Source organism: Lissotriton helveticus, chromosome 2_1, assembly GCF_964261635.1.
Source record: "Lissotriton helveticus chromosome 2_1, aLisHel1.1, whole genome shotgun sequence".
In the NCBI taxonomy this organism is placed as follows: Eukaryota; Metazoa; Chordata; class Amphibia; order Caudata; family Salamandridae; genus Lissotriton; species Lissotriton helveticus.
This window is the reverse complement of record NC_136059.1, coordinates 1,877,985,683-1,878,003,357: the sequence shown is the minus strand read 5'-3', so window position 1 is coordinate 1,878,003,357 and position 17,675 is coordinate 1,877,985,683. Positions and strand designations below refer to the sequence as shown.

The window sequence follows — 17,675 nt, the reverse complement described above, 5'->3', positions numbered from 1 at the left end:
CGTGCGCGGATCTGGCTGTCTGTCAGTCTGTGTGTGTGCGTGCGCGGATCTGTCTGTCTGTTTGTGTCTGTTTGTGTGCGTGCGCGGCTCTGTCTGTGTGTGTGGCTCTGTGTCCGCGAATACTCTCTACTACTCTCTAATGCTCACCTATTGCCATTGTAAATGACAATACCATTTATTTGTTTTAAAAAAGAAAAATGATAAAAAAATTCATGAGCAATGCCAATAGCTCTACCTTTAATAATGCCGAGACCATTGCATTGTAAATGCTTGTTTACCCTGTTCCCATTCTTTCTTCAGACACCTTGTCATCTTCAGATTCCTGTGCTAGAGAAATCTAAATGTTCTGTTTTTTGCTGCACATCTCCCGATGCCTCTCACTAATTCACTTTGACATACATCACTCTCATCCTGCGGTGACTAATGCTGAGTAAATCTAAAATTTCCCTTTAACCACCAAGAATTATATTTATTTCTTTGTAATTTACGATGGGCCTCTGTGATTGTGTAAAGTGACATTGGCAGCCATGGTAGTACGCTTGGTGTATTTACAGAATTTTCTAGGATGCAATCTTGGAGCAACTGGAATATACATGTGAAGCAGCGCTCTGTACTTTTCAGCATTAGAGTGCCAATACAGCATTATGTTGGAGAATGTATGTGCCTTATGCTAAAGCATAGATTGCTATCAAACCAGGCACTTTGATTACTCACAGCGGTGACTACATGCGAGCCAGGCAGACGAGAGAGGACGGGGTAGCTTTTGAAGGGGGCTTTGTCCGAATAGCTGAGGAACAGTTCATCACAGATAAAGCATATTTATATTGCGGTTACTTTTAGATGTATTAGTAGTGCTGTTAAGGGTGACCTGCATCAGTGCTTGAATAAAAGTCATATTTGCAACTAATTTTGCTGGTGAATGTGTACTAATGCATGAACAGTAACTATAAAAGCAGGCACAAAGACCAACGTTTTTTGGTCATTGGTGTAAAAAAAAGGAGCAGTTTCAGAAGGCAATCGTGCTGGAAAATGCTGTAGTATTAGAGTTCCGCTCTGATGAGTTTACATCAACTGGTTCAGGAAGATAACTGATTCTCTAAAGCTCTGAAAATTCCCTTTTCTAGTTGCTACAGCTATATTTTATTTCAGTGGCAAGTAAGGTTAACTATTTGTGCTTAGTTTTCCATTTAGGTTTGTAAAAACTCCTCGTCGTTTGCTTCCATATTACCTCTGCAAATCATTGTATTGCTCTGCCCACTGCGCGTTCTGAATTATTTACCAATCCACAGACCACTGTAAGAAACTCGTACTGCATTTTGTTTGTTTGAAATTGTTATTTGGAGATTGATCTCACCTACTTAAAACAATCCTTTAACTCATCGTGCAAGTATGGTCTAATTCCCCAGGTTGTAAAAATATTTGTCACTGAAAAATAAATTGCGCCATTTGATAATTCAGAAATTCGACTTAATTACTTGCTGTGTAGTTAGTTAGACCTTTAAGTGTCTGACGGAAACTATGACCTGGATACAGTAAGGTAGTAGCATTTTGAGGAGTTTCTTCTAGCCATTATTCAACTTTCCAGATTGCCCTCTGGTAAAATCTAGCAGTTGCCTTGGTAGCAACATTTATTATAGCCATTGTGTGCCTTTTTGATGCTGATTGGTCTGCAACTTATTTTTCCAGGAGACCCATTAACGTAGATTCTCCAAAGGTTGTGGCTGAAGAGGAGTCTGCACAGAGAGAACACCTATCATCGAATCGTCCATCTGCAGGCAGTTCAGCATCCCCTGGCCAATCGCCCATCCAGACGCCCTCGGTCAGTAAACTAGTCTTCCTAAACTTTATCATGAGCATTTTTTTATCCTCTGCATTTTACGGGCACTGAAACCTAACGTGTAACAATATCTTTGTAATAACCTACAAGTAGACTCCTATATTTCAGGGCGGCTCAACTATTTGTTAATTACTGCAACAATGCTAACATTTCACTTGGTGCTAATATATGCAGATTAAACACCATTTTATGCTCTGTACTTCACTGAAGTTAAAAAATATCAAGGGGTTGGTGTAATTGAAAAGTCCGATGCTGTCTTCCCAAATAGAAAATTCATTAAAAAAGTGCTTTGGCTTTTAATGAGTTGACATTCAGATTTGGAAATATTGTTATAATTTGGTGCAGCTACGTCCAAACTGCAATAAAAAATGAATTTCTTTAGGACTGGGGCTATCCTGTGCTGATTCCATGGGAGGGTAGATGTTTAATCGTGCTAGAAATGCACATTTCTTGCGAGAGCATGGTTAACCATGTTACCAGACTACTACAGCCTCCTTCGAAAATCATTACAAAACTAGCTCCCACCAAAGTTGATGATATAGGTGCGATAAAGAGTAAAAATGAAAAGGCACATATGCTTGGTTTAGCTATTGACAAAATAGTAACTCTCACCCTGGCTTGTCTTTTGCTACCCCTGGGGCTGCTCTTGCGACCGCTAGCTCAGAGGTGATATGAGCAGCAACAGGATCGGAAAGTGAACTGTGTTCAGCGAGGTTTATTTTACAAAGATTTTGGAAACTGCTAAACGAAAATATAAGTAAAAAACCTCAGTACACGACTGTATATGGCGTTTAGCCAGATCGGTGTGTTTTTTAACTGCTATACCAAAAGGTTATTACACGAGAGAGAAATTTAACTCCTTTGCTGCAATACAGACTTGTTTTCAGTTTGATTTTAAGCTACATTGCAACAGTGCTGGAAGAAAAGGTCAAGAGTAAGCAAGAAGCATTTAACTAATAGCCTGGTGTCTCAGATATGGCTATCTTTGCGGTGTGTTTCCCAGGAATACATTTCTGCGCAGGTCCTAGCATTTGAGATTGATGTTCTCAGTCTGGGGTTGTGTGTTACAGAGAGAGGAACCTACCTGTGTTAGATGCCTGCAATGATATGCCCTATGTGTGGCAGCAATATCAGCTGCAGTGAAATATGGGACATGCGAATGACAACTACGCTAGAAGCTGAAACACAAGTGTCTTTCTTGGTAATACAAGCATACATATAGATTGTACGGTAATTCTGAGTTTATTGTCCTGTATTATAAAGGTCAGCTTTTTCAGGCAGTGGCTCCTGGTACTGCTATGTAATTAAACGATTCTGTTCAACTGAACGGTCGAAAGGCTTGTTCAAAGTAATACACTTGTGACATCTTTTTTAAAAGCAGCTAGTGCAAAACTTATATAGGATGAATGCATTTGGGAGTTGTATTAAGTTGTGTTAGCCAGTTTTACCTAATTGTGGTTTGAGTTTAGTAGTTTTAGTCTATTTAACTGCTTTGTCCGTGTAGAACTATGGTAAGGGCTGAAAGATACTGATACCAATGTGTGATCCCTCCTAGCGTGGAAACAGAAGTTCATACGATTAACACTGAAAATGCTACTCAATTGTTAAGGGTGGGACACAGACTAATTTCGAAGCATGTGCACATACTGGTTCCGAGAAAGAAATTCAGACTGAGGCACCATCCAGGTCAGTCTCTAAACAACAACTCTGCTCTTGTTTTGCTATACCTAGCCATATGATGGTTGTGACGGAGCATATAGATGTTGTTTTTGGGGTATTTTAGGCTGTACCTGGGAATGTAATGGCACCAGGCCTCTTTGTTGCCCCTAGTGTATGATTGCTTTATCTTTGGCATAGTTTGGTTGCACCACTGGTTTACTATTACTGCACTGTAATTAAAATATGGGTGGAATTTGAACAGTTTTAGCTACTGTAAAATGTTTAAACTTTGTCTAACTTTTATACTTAAAAAATATCACTTCTGGAATGTTAACAGGACCAAGGGTCATGTGACATAGCTTCCTATGATGTAAACGTCAGAGTTTGTGAGGTCACTTCCTGTGATGTATTGTGGGGCATTTTGATGAATTGACGTCCAATACTCACAGGGGTGAATATTTGCATCTTTTAACCAGCTTTTCTCTTGTTATAGATGATTTCGTATGAAGGATCTGTATGTTCATCTGTGGCAGCAAAAAGCAGCACTTCATCCACCCCCAAAAACACTTGCACTCCAGATCCAGGTCAAGTTCTTAAGTCGGTTTTTGTGGAAAATGTGGGCTGGGCTTCTCAGGTAAGTGCAGAACCACTGATAGAGGGCTAAAAAAAAATTATATTAGGTCTGGTTGTTTAGCAGACTACTGCCACTGCAGGGGTCTGTTTGACTCCATGGTCACTGGTTCAAATGCTGGTGGGTTCATTCAGCCTTTTCATCCTTGTAATGTTGATAAAATGAGTACTATTGCATTGGATAATAAAAATGTGTTCTCAATCGTAGGATCTGCACTGATGGTCATAAATGTTATAATACATCCTTGCTACTTGCGGTGATCCCAGAACACACACATCTAGCATCAGGGGAGTGTGAAAAAGAATCCTCAAAACCCTGTTCAAAGCAAGATTGTCTGAAATTTAGATAGTTTAAAACTACATTGCAATATCTGAAGGACCAGCGGTTGCCTTGCATTCTAAATAAATTAGGTAAAAACTGCCTGACAAGCTTATTTTGTATTGATTTGAAAGCGCCCTGTTTGTCTAAGGTTCTAATGGCTCCCGAGGAGAAGCTAGAGAGCTGGGTCGCAAGATGGCCACCTTTCGGTGAGGCTCTGCTGGCCAAGTCAGCAGTCAGTCGGGACACGAATTTCGCCTTTAACTGCCCAGTTCTGCACCCCCATGCTGGGGCATATTTGATTATGGGGCCAAGATACTGGTGAGGCCATTTGTGGCCTCATGCTGCTATCTTTGTCAACCTTGAGGCAGTGTCTCGACTGCAGCCTGTTGTCCCTTCGAATGCTGGCCTGTGTGCTCCTGCACCGGTGGCTGGTGTTGATGACCCATGGACTCTGTGGCTGCGTGAGCGCTGTCCATCGGTAAAGCCCTTGAGGGCACGTTAGGAGAAGTGGATGGCTGTGTAAAGCAGCTGGAGAACTGGTGTCTGTGCTCCTGACATTGTCAGGAGCTTGCAAGAGATTGTTGTGCTGAGAAACCTGAAGGTGGAGTGCTGACGTCTAGGGCGGCGAGCTGTGGTGTTCACTGCCATGAAGGCGGAGGTCTTATGATACGCCGCTGCCCTGTCGGGCTGCGCTCATGGAGATCTCTCGGCTCTGCCTTTAATTTCCCCCCCCCCCCCCCCCCCCCCCCCCTTGGGCTGCTGGAGCAGTTGGGAAGGGCACCAGGATGGATAATCTTACACCTCTGGGAAAGGACAAAGCTCTTGGCTCCTCCCTGGGCTTTCCAGCTATTAGACACACGCCTGAGGCGGGACCTGGATCACCGTTTCCTTGATTGTGGTATCGCTGCTAGTGGACTAACACCCGAGAGGTTGGGGCATAAATGAAGCGCCCTGCCACTTGTTCATTTGATTCTTGAGTTTACAGGTCTCGATATATAGATGTAGAATACCCTCATAAACTATTGGCCCCTATTTTATTTATTTATAGAGTTTTGTATAGCGTGAACAAGACCCCCAGAGGGTATCTGTGCTTCACATTATAGGGTATGTAGGATACAGTAGTAGGAACACACTCCTTACATATTTGGGAGTAGCATGGTAAAGCTGGTGTCGGAATAATAGGCAGATAACTAAACAATGAAACATAATGTATCTAAGTGCAGAAACGTGTTCATTAGTATTGTTTTCACTTCATTTTTGAATGAAGAGGTAGATGAGATTCGACAGACATCCGAAGCCCAAAAAGTCTCTGTAGCTCGTTCCTCTTTAAAAAAAAAAAAGATATATATATATAGATATGTTTCAGTAGTAATGAATTTGCATTTTTTGAGGGTCTGCATCCCCCTGGTAACTCAAGCTTTTGTGCCAGATATATGGGGTTCTTATCATTTTGGGCTTTGAGTCATGCAAGCAATGTTTAGCTGAATTCTTTCTTTGTACGGAAGTCATTTTAGAGATTTTACGGCTGGAGATATGTGATAATTTCTTTTGTACCGGTTATCAGTCTGGCTGCAGCATTAAGGGAAGCCCTTAGGGAGGCTGTATTGTATTTAGGAAGACCGCAAAGAGTGAAGCTTCCGTAGTGTAGTCTAGGCAATACCAGAGCTTGGACCGCCATCTAAGTTGTCATGTGGTAGGAAATGTTTGAGTTTCCTTAGTATACTCTTTTGGTGATTAGCTCCCTAGGTGGCATTGCTGATATGATTCTACATATAAAGGGATTTGTCTAGAGTGACTCCAAGAGATTTAGCGGACTCCATAATGTGAGGTGTATAGTTGAAGGCTATTAGATGCTTCATCCAGAGGTTGATCTTGGGAGTGTGGTTAGGGGAATCGATGAGGAGTAATTACGTTTTGGCCGTGTTGAGCTTAAGTTGGTTAGTGAGCCAGTTTTGTGTGTTTAACAAGGTAGAGTTGAGGGAAATGAAGTCTTCTGGGGAGGACATTTTCAGATACAGTTGAGTGTCATCTGCATACATGTGATAAAGAATGTTTGCAGTGTTCAGAGCATTTGCAAGTGGTTCCAAGAATAAATTGAAGAGAATGGGGGAAAGGGCGGACACCAGAGATATTCTGATATTGACAGCAGATGGGCTGAGAGAGGGAACGATTTACCTTGACTCTTTGGTTCTATTGTGTAGGAGTGATGTAAACCATTGCAGTCCAGGCCCTGATAGCCCCATCCTTTGTTCGAGACTGGATAGTAAGCTGTCATGTTTAAAGTATTGCGGGCAGAGGATAAGATGGTCATGTTCCCTGACCTCGGTTGACTAGAACCCCCCCCCCCCCCCCCCCCACCGCCCAGCCCCGATTGACTGCAACAGAATCCCAATAGCGGATGTGAAGCTCAGCCTTGGCACAATTGAATCCAAAACTCATTCTCCTCTCTAACTATGAGGCTTGACCACATGAAAGAAAGATTTGACAATCCCGACAGCCACCGTAGCCAATTAGAACATGGAGTATCAAAAGGTGAAGATGGGGCAGCAACTCAGAACGAGCACCTGCTACACATGGAGAAAGGACTGGAAGTCAAAGCCCAAGAATGAGGATCTGGAGACACGCTCTCGACGCAATAATGTGCCTCCCTGAGTGTACAGCCATGAACAGAATCGAAGACTACATGGAGGATGTTCCATTCTCTGTTTGGGTGGTGCTCACGCCAATGTTTACTGTGATGCCTGAATACCGCTTCCTGAGCTCTCATACCCCTCTGGGGTTTAGACCGCTAAAGTTATGAACTATACAGCAACACTACTGCACCTGACTGCCTAACCACTTACCCCAACTTCACTCTATCTGTTCAAGCTGTGCTGTGGGAGTTTCTTCCAGGCAAACTGCTTCTACGTAAGGCTGGCCTTAAAAATGCACTGTTATACACGGCCAAGCTTGTTGAGACCATTATACCTTGGCTTCTTTTGGTGAGATGGCATGTCCACCTGCCTCTCTGGCCACCTCAGGAATGCATACTGATGACTGGTTATTGGTTTGTTTGACCATGGCCTTGCTGCCGTTATGTTGGTTGCTTTTGCTGTTGTGGTTGGGAAGGTCAGTACAAGCTCTTCTACAATTTTGCATGATGGTTTGGGTGGGAGGGGGGCCTACTTCAACCTGGACTCCTATAGCCACAACATTACTACTGAGCCGCGCCTATTGAATATGTGCCCTACGAGATGCTTTTGCACACACCTGAGCAGTGGTCGTCAAACTTGTTAATGCCGCACCCTCTCAGTGTAAAAAATAAATCATTGCTGCCCCTGTTTCACATTTTTATTAAATTGGCAATGTTTAAATAGGTCTAAGCTTGTTTAAACGTTGCAGTAAAGTTCTGTTGCCCCTGTTAAAAATACAATCAAATACATGATTGTCAGACATACCATCCTAGTTAGCTAGGCCTTACTAACGTGTAAAAGTATTCAGTGTGATTATCAGAAATGGGGGCGGGAAGGTTTGAATAATATTTATAATCCCTTCACATTGACACATACTCCCAGCAGATATAACTAATACACAATTTTAGTAATGGCCAATTACAGAGAGGCTTTACTGCTGCTCCTTTTTTCCAGTTTAAAACAAAGCAGTGTTGTCAGCCTGATGGTTCTTTTAACCAGAGCCAGTTACGTTACATGAGGGCACACATTCTTTTTTGTTAGGCACGGGGAGATTAAGTGATTTGCCCAGAATCACAGGATGTTCAGCGTTGTTACCGAGACTCGAACCCAGATCCCCAGGTCCGAGGTCGCGCACACTAGTCATTAGGCCAACTCCTCAACCTTTGTCCCAGGACCTTCTTCTTCAGTGGGGATGTTAATGTTGTGCTAGATCGGATACTTGATGAATCCGACTTGGGTTGAATACTGCACCCACTTGCTGCACTTCAGCTTCGAACTATCGTGTCTGACAATGACCTCCCAATTGTCTGCAGATTAAGATACCTGGACGCCCGGGGGGGCACCTGTATCTCCCATGAACACAAGACCAGGATAGACTACTGATTAGTTACCAGGTGTAGGAAAGTTCCCCTTTTTGACATGGTTGAACTTTCCTTCAGGAAGAAACTTAAGACGTGGCTGTTTCCCTGTTAATGTACTAGAGACCCTACTCTCAGCACATTACTCAAGATGCACGGGGAAGCCTTCGGATAGCCATGCGCTTTACGAAACATAAACAACGGAGAGCAGGTTGAGTCCGTTCCCTTACCCCCTCCCCCACCTCTCTTAATGGTGAGAGCTGACCAGCAGCCAAGGTAGCCTGACGGTGGGTACCAGGGTTCAGACCTTCAGGCGGCGTGGTTGGTCTGCGGCAGGAAGGAGCGTCGGCAACCAGGAATGAGCGAGCACTGAAGCTGCTGGGCCGGCGAGTGGCACTGTTGAGCTTGTAGCCTGGACTGCTGAGGGGGGCTGCGCCGACCGGCTAATGTCCCAACATGAAAGAACAGCTCCGGGTGTGAAGGGAGTAGTCGTCCGTCCCCAACCAACCCAATTGACGGTGATTTCTGCCGCTGGGATCGTCCGGTAGCCATAGCCTTTGAGGCACTGCCCTCAAGAGGGCTGGCTTGCTGCCCTGTGTTTGACGTTGGGGACAGCCTTCGGGGCCCTGCAGCGGCTGAGTGGTCAGACTGGCCTCGGGAGAGACTGGAGAGGAGGCAGCCGGACCTCAGCAGTGCACACGACAAAGGCAGGCCGCACCACTGCAGCACCGGTACAGCATGGGGGGGGCGAGAACTGTGAGTCTGTGACACCCCCCATTCCTGGCGTGCCCACAAGCAACCCGGAAGGAGCACATACCTTGGGTCTGGAGTTTCCCCGTCTAGTGCGAGGTGGTAGAGGAGAGGTGGCCCAGCGCTCAACTAGGCCCATGCACTGGCAGCTGCAGCAGGAGGCAGGGGCGAGCAGCTCCTACACATGAGCTAACCGGAAGGAGGCCCCTTGGGACAATTTGGGGTGGGACTAGGCCCCTCACATCGCTTGAACACCCTGGGTGCCTGACCTGGAAAAGGGCAACAGCACCAAATGGAACAGACAGCCAGTCAAATGCGGAGAGGATATGGCCTGACTGAAGGAGACTGCCCTGCCAGGTTTTACGGCTTATCAAGGCAACTAGCGGCAGTGGTCTCTACCAAGTACTCGGCACCTGGATTGTAGCTGCTCTGCTCTGAGCGGCCCTCATCAGGGTTTGGTCGCCTACTCTTGGTCTCCAAAGGGTATGTACAGAGTCTGGCTCTGCTACTGGACTCAAATGGACCCCTGGTGCTGGTAAGGCCAGGTCCTTGGGGTGCCGAAACGCATTGGGTCATCCCACAGAATGGCAAGAGCGGAGACCGAGGCATTGGTGAGGAAGGGCCCCCTCTGACAGTGGGTTGGGGGTCCCAGATTGCTGCGGCAGGACGGATGGATGGACGGACGGACGGACGGACGGACGGACTGACTGCCATCTTCCAGCCCGCACCTCCTGGTGGTGACTACACAACGTGTTTCTGCAGTCCCTGACAACGATGTCACTAATGCGCATGGTGCTTGTGGATTATCTCTGCACCAATGACGTGGAGTACACTCCCCTATTGTTAGTGTGGGAAGCATTGAAGCTGGTAGTGAGAGGTGAATTTAATGCTATATCGGCGGCAGAATACTGGACATTCTTGAATTATTACACTGGCTTGCACCGTACTGCTTCAGACTCCAATACAGAACACATACTGGAGTACTTTGACTCTATACAGCTTCCTTGGCTAGAAGACCCACACAGGCAGTATCTTGAGGACCACTTCATGGGTGAAGGCAGAGGTGATAGAAAGCCTTCCTGGGACAAAGCACCAGGCTCAGTTGGTCTGACCATTATTTAACAAAAAAATACTCTCATATGATGGTGCTCACCATTTGCTCTGCTTCTGGCATCCCAGCGGGATGTCCTGGTAGTCACTATCTTGAAACCTGACATGCCCCTCAACAGCTGCAACTCCTATAGAATTATTATTAAATCAAATGTATTTATAAAATCCTGGCCAAACTGATTTCTAATAGGTTACTCCCATTATCACCTAACATCGTTAGACCGGACCAATCCGGCTTTATCCTGGGATGCTCCACAGCGCACCCTATTTGCGCTGATACATTACCTAGTCCACCCAAGTGCTGGCAGCTGCCATCTTCCTCTACGTCACGAAGGCGTTTAATTCACTAATGGAAGTAACTTATTTTTCCTGCTGAAGAGACTCTGCATCAGTCTCTAATTCATTAATTGGATTAGGCTTCTTTATGTGCCGCCCACGGCCCGCTTAAGGATAAATGGTGCTGTGACCTCTCCATTCCTTCTTGCCAGGGGCACCTGTAAGGGCTGTCCGCTTTTGCCTTTATTTGCGATATCTATGGAACCACTAGCGACAGATTATGCCAACACCACTGTGAGAAAGGTCTAATTTACACAACTAGGCGTCTTAATTGTCTCCATGTACGTGGACTAAGTTATGCTCTATATTGGGGCCTTGATGGCTAAAACCTTGCCAATACTCAGGGAGTTCATCAAATTCAGATGCATCACTGACGTCACTATCAATTGGTCTAAATCAGTCCCCTTCCTCCTTCCAGAAGCAACAAACATTTACTCTTGACTACCAGCTGTAATGGTCTGATAATGCTGTTAAGTGCCTCAGCATCTGGATAAGCAGAGAGCTCAATTACATTAGCCAGGAACATTATAGCAGGGTACTCATGGCTTGAAGATCGAGTGCCCGCATTGACTAAATTGACCCTATCCATAGCCGGCAGAATCGCCATTTCCAAAAAACCTTTTTGTTAATGTGCCTGTACTTCTCACTAGACACTTCTCCCAACATGTCTATCACTGCCTTGTAGGCTTTGCTTGGGCGGGCAAACATTCCAGCCTGGAATGGTAAGTGCTGACGCTGCCACTTCTTTGCACCAACACATGCCTTTTTCTACCCTACATGGAATAGGACAATATGGTGTGTGTGCTAGTGAACATCACCCTTTGTTTCTCTGCCAATCGCCTAACATGGGCATCAGCATGGCCAGGTGCATTGTATTGAGAGGCAGAGAGGGAGAGTAGAGTATGTGTGTTCCGGATACAGAGTTGCAAAACTCAAGCACAATTTGTGCACTTCTGGCACCATCCCATGCCTTTTCAACACAATTGACAGTATGGCATCATGCTCCGTGAACACCGCACTTTGTTCCCCTGCCAGTTGTCCGAGAGCAGGCATTGAGCTGGCCAGGTGCACTGTATGGGCCTGAAACCATCTTAGACAACAAGGGAAGTTAGACTGCCTATTCGTTGCAGGACTTCCTATGCTCTGGAACACAACACGACTGCGGATCGAGGTGTAGGCACCCAGACGAGCTGCCTGAAATTGACCTCCCTCTGCAAACTATCCCCCAATGGCAAATTTGTTTCACTGTATTTTGGGAGCGCCTACACTGCACACTTTAGACATCTTCATGCACCACAGGCTTAAGGCCATGTGCAAAACTCTGCAAGGTTCCTTTCCCACAGCTCGTGTCCACCTACCCGCATTGGAGAACCTTGTGCGTTATTAGTCTCCCAAGAGGCTTATTAAATTATTGCATAGTCATGCAGGACATCGCTTCTGTATGCACTCCAAAAACCCGACTAGTGTGGCAAGGGGGATCTCAACATTTGTTGTATTACTGCATTAACTAAAGTGCGATGTACAGCAACCTGTGGTTGTCTCTGTGAGTTGCATGTTAACCGCTGCTTTCAAGACCTTGCATGCTCAATCTGCTATTAATTCCAGTGAACTGTACTGGGTCTTTCATTACCCATGGTCCCTTGTTGCTCGCAGTTTCCTCAGTCCTTTTCATTTTCTGAGTATAATCTTCCTCTAAATCGGGCATGGAGTGGTTAAGATCTTTCAATTACTGTCTGGGGTGATTGAATGCGAAGGAAAGGTTATTTCTTTGTTTATACAAATTATTTGGCAAGGGTATCATCCGATTCATGTGCAACCCGCACTGCTAGTGTGTTGCATTTGTGTTGTAAACCAAGATGGCAGTGTTGGAGTTGAACTTTGTAGGTAGTGCTTCTCTGTGATGCTCAAAATCTTAAGGCACATATTCCAATTTCTTGTTCATTGGTGAGATTGATTTTGTTTTTTTAAGACTTTCTTTTTAAATAAGTGTTTCTAAGTCGAACCTGGTTGTAGGTACAAAATCACAAACTATTTCCGCGGAGAATACTCTAACTTGGATGCTGTTTTGCTAAATGTAAATAATTATTTTCCTGGATCTGCCTCATGAAGCTCTGATGCACGTTCTGCTAAGGCATATAATCAAAAAGCATGATAATTACTATACATGGTTTCCATTTCACTCTTTTTATTATAATACACTGCTACTTAAAAGCAGATCGCAGTAGTGGAAAAAAGACTAATTTTCAAAATGTTTTTACAGTTGAGCAGCGGAGCTGTATGGGTTCAGTTCAATGATGGAACGCAATTATTGGTTCAAGCGGGTGTCTCTTCGATTATTTACACAACTCCTAATGGTCAGACAACTAGGTAGGTACTAGTCTTTGATATTTAAAAATGTGTATGTAGGGCGTGTGTGTGTGTGTATATATCTGTATGTATGTGTGTGTATATGTATATGTGTGTGTGTGTGTGTTATAGCGCACAGTAGAATATGCTATTATTGTGTGTGGAGGGCCCGTGACTTGACGGCCAAGCCTCAAGGGGTCAGGAGATCTCTTCCCTCATAAATTGCATATCATACTCTGCATATATGGTCTATGCCATGGCAGTTTTTCATGTATATTTGCTTTAACAAAAGGTATTTACAAACCTAGACGCAAGGGTTTAAGATTTTGCAGTAAGGTAAAACCACTTTGAAAGGGCCGCATGACTTAAGTTTTTCATTTTGTACAGTAAGTTGCATGAAATCTGTATCACTAAACCGTTTTTCTCATGTACATTTTGTTGTACTTTGGTAATAATTTGAAATTTGACGCTTCCACTTCAGTAATAGTTTTGAATTGCGTTTAGTAGTACTGTTGCTCTAAATAGCATGTGTTATTGAGGCACATTTATTTTTGTTACGGCGTGTGAAAATCTTTAGTTACAATTGAATGACTTTGTTTATGGTTTTCACAATGTAGCGTTCGTAGCAGGTCTAATATCCACATATATCATGATAACCCACCTTTTCAACAATAAAATGCAATTGGGTTTTAAGGGGAAGTACTAAAATTTAAGCATAGTTCATGAGTAAGTTTGGAGCAGAATGTAAGAATCCTAGAAAACATATTTGTGGGATTGTTTCATTCAGTGCTCAATTTACAAGGCACATTTCAGGTCTTGCATACCAGACAGTGCAAGCTGTCTGGTTGCGTAAGTTCTTGTTGTGAACTTAGTGGGCTAAGAGCCCACACATTGCTTACCATTGGTTGACTTAGTCACTCACTATCTTCACTAGTGGGGACGTCACTAACTTGCTATTTATCAGTTGCCATGTGTGGGCTTGCCTTCCTCGTCTGATAATTGTGGCCTTCTACTGCTCACTATTCAGGAACAACATATCTTTTTGATGAAGCACTGCATGTGAGCACATGTACTTTTGCAGCGGTCTCCCTTGTGAAATTCTTTCCACATCTTAACCCTGCAGTGCTCCATGCTGCTATCTTTTCCCCAGCCCCTTTGTGTTGCACTCGTCTTTGCATGCGTCTCTCTGCATTGCTTTCATATTCCTGTGCTTCTCCCTCAAGTGCTGCTCTTCCCATCCCAACATCCTGTACTGCCATTGCCCCCTCCCGTGCTGCTGTTGCCCCCGCATGTTCTGCCATTGTCCGCTCCCTGCCGACCCTGCCACTCATTGCTGCTGCTCACCCACCCCTGCTGCTGCTCCCCTTCCCTGCCCATGCTGCTGCTCCCCTTCCCTGCCCATGCTGCTGCTCCCCTTCCCTGCCCATGCTGCTGCTCCCCTTCCCTGCTGCTGCTCCCCTTCCCTGCTGCTGCTCCCCTTCCCTGCTGCTGCTCCCCTTCCCTGCTGCTGCTCCCCTTCCCTGCTGCTGCTCCCCTTCCCTGCTGCTTCTCCCCTTCCCATGCTTCTGCTCCCCTTCCCATGCTTCTGCTCCCCTTCCCATGCTTCTGCTCCCCTTCCCATGCTTCTGCTCCCCTTCCCCTGCCCATGCTGCTGCTCCCCTTCCCATGCTGCTGCTCCCCTTCCCATGCTGCTGCTCCCCTTCCCCTGCCCATGCTGCTGCTCCCCTTCCCTGCCCATGCTGCTGCTCACCTTCCCATCCCATGCTGCTGCTCACCTTCCCTGCCCATGCTGCTGCTCACCTTCCCTGCCCATGCTGCTGCTCCCCTTCCCTGCCCATGCTGCTGCTCCCCTTCCCTGCCCATGCTGCTGCTCCCCTTCCCTGCCCATGCTGCTGCTCCCCTTCCCTGCCCATGCTGCTGCTCCCCTTCCCTGCCCATGCTGCTGCTCCCCTTCCCTGCCCATGCTGCTGCTCCCCTTCCCTGCCCATGCTGCTGCTCCCCTTCCCTGCCCATGCTGCTGCTCCCCTTCCCATGCTGCTGCTCCCCTTCCCTCCCCATGCTCGTGCTCCCCTTCCCTCCCCATGCTCGTGCTCCCCTTCCCTGCCCATGCTGCTGCTCCCCTTCCCTGCCCATGCTGCTGCTCCCCTTCCCTGCCCATGCTGCTGCTCCCCTTCCCTCCCCTTCCCTGCCCATGCTGCTGCTCCCCTTCCTTGCCCAAGTAACTGGAAAACGTAAAAATGTAACGTAACTGGAAAAATATGTAAAGCGCTCTGATACCTGATTCGGTCCGGGTCTAGTTCGCGCTATATAAAACTCTGCAAAAAAAAAAAAAAAATTCTGCATCGGTTACTGGACCTGAGGCAGTTTCCTTCTCCTTTTTGAGGGAGTTCGAGTGCTGATCCTAGCCCAAGCGTTGCTGGCATTGGAAGCTGGAGACTGGATTGCGTCAATCGTGTATTCCCACACCCCCAGTCCCATCCTCCAGTTGCATCAGAGGTTTGTGCTCTGTAGCGGGTTCTGTGTTTTACCAGTTTGCAGTACTCCCCTTAGGTTTGAAATTGGTACCACAAATCTTCACCAAGGTGATGATGGTGGCTCTGGCCCATCTCAGACGGCTGGGCATCCCAATGTATTTGTACCTGGACAAGTAGCTGATCAAAGCTGCGTTGCTAGAGCTGGTGTTGCACCTTTTGCGGTCAACATTATTCCTGCTGTACAACCTGGGCTTTTCCATCAGTGAGCTCAAATCTCACCTCTCTACTACTTCAGTTAATAGGATCAGTGCTTGACAACGCCCACCTCTGCACTTTTACTCACCTGAAAGGATCGCAGAAATAAAGGAGATGGTCCTGCCCTTCCAAAGAGGCATGAGTTGTCCAGCCCGAGGGTACTATGACTCCTAGGTCTCTTGGATTCCTACATTCTCCTAGCCACGCATGCATGTTGGCACATGAGGGCCCTGCAGTGGTACCTCCGCGGATAGTGCCTACTAGAGGGGGTGGGGATGGACCTATCGTCTTATATTGTGACCTCCCCCAGTTCTGTGGCTGAAATGGTTCGGTGGAGGAACGAGGCGAACATCAACCTGTGAGAACTATTGGTGAGTCTGCTGACATTCCACAGGTGAGGGCAGATCTGCATGAACAGATATGCCCCTACAATATTAGGGTCCATTCCTTAATATTGTATGTTCCAGGGAAGCCATAAACGGTGCATGGGCTGGAAACTCATCTCGACAACTTGAGGTCCACAGCACCATGATGGCTTCACTGGACCCAGGAGTGTTTGGTACCAAACCGTTTCTTGTAATAAATCCACACTGATGCCAGTTTGAGATGTATTAAACCGGGTTCCTTTGGTGCCCCCTGAAAACCTACTAACCCTTGTGTGGGCTCTGACTGCCTTTAGGCAGCCTGCCACACACAGACATGTTTCTGGACCCTTGGGTAGAGAGCCTCTGCTCTCTGGGACCAGAAACAATGCATATCTTGGGCAGAGGAGTCACACCACCTCCCCCAGAATGGGCCAGTGCTTGAAGAGTGGGAAAGCCGTAGGAAAAACTTAGAAAGGCTAGGAGGTGTGCCCACCTTTGCCGACTCCACACCTCTGGTGGAGGAGGCAAAGTTGAGCACACTTTTTAGTCCTCTTCATCTTGAAGGTGAGGAGACTCTTCCAATCAGGGCTCGGTCTATGCCCCCCTCCCCCAGGAGGGTGGCATAATAGGGGGTGTAGTCAATCCACGTAAGGTGCTTATTGGCCCTACCTGCTACTCCCCTAAAAACACCCCTAAAGTTAGTATTTAGGTGGCTCTCCCAGACCTGGAAACTAGATCTGCAATGACCTAAGAAGCTAGATGACCCTGTAGAAAAGACTAAAGAAGACTGCCTAGGCCCCAACCCTACAGGCCTGTCTCCAGCTTCTGCAAACCTATGACCTGTCTTGCAGCCAGTGACCCCTGAAAACCCTGGAAGGACTGCTGCCTTCAACAAACACTCTAATCTCCGTGGACTGCGGACCTGTCTAGAAGAAACCAACTCCAAGGAATCAGGATCCTGCTGGAACTGCGATCCCTGTCCAATCTGCACCCGACGCCCATGGCCCGAGTCGGAGTAGCTCCCCTGTGCAGTGAAGTCTCCCCAGCGATCCTTACTTAATGTCCAAAGTTGACTTACCTCTCCTGGGCTCCACGGCAGCGCCTGCAGTGTGAATCCAGAGGCTCCCCCTCCCCCCCAACGGTGACCGGTTCCAGTAAGAAGACTCTGATGTCGAATGCACCCCTTCATCCGAAGCCCCTGGGCCTTGGTGAGCTGAACCAACTGTACCCCTATGACCCCCCACATCTATACTTACCTCTGCTGGTCTCCCTTCTGCAACCTCTGGTGCCACGCCATCAGCCTGTTTGCCAAAAGAAAAATCCCCATTGATAAGCATTGAGTGCGAAACATCGAAATTTCACCCTGCACCCAGTCGCCCCTGTGCCGCTGGTGGAGTATGTTTGGTGCTATGTGCCTTTGTGCTTAATCTATCCCCCAAAGCTTGGCCTGTGCAACCAATCTACTTACCTGCAAGCAGTGTGGCTCTAGGCAACCCCAGTCTCCATTGAAAAGCACTGGTCCGAACTCCGATTTTGACCTCTGCACTCAGACGCCCCTGAG

At 46.6% G+C, this 17,675-nt stretch overlaps 1 protein-coding gene across 1 annotated transcript in view; it reads left to right on the top strand.

The window, feature by feature from the left end:
* Positions 1–17,675, top strand: part of PLK4 (polo like kinase 4) — a 121,043-nt gene that overhangs the window by 102,090 nt on the left and 1,278 nt on the right. Inside the window, exons 13-15 of the mRNA XM_078676798.1 lie at positions 1,687–1,819; positions 3,990–4,130; positions 12,935–13,041. Coding sequence (XP_078532924.1) covers positions 1,687–1,819; positions 3,990–4,130; positions 12,935–13,041 — 381 coding nt within the window. The remainder of the gene's footprint in view (positions 1–1,686; positions 1,820–3,989; positions 4,131–12,934; positions 13,042–17,675) is intronic.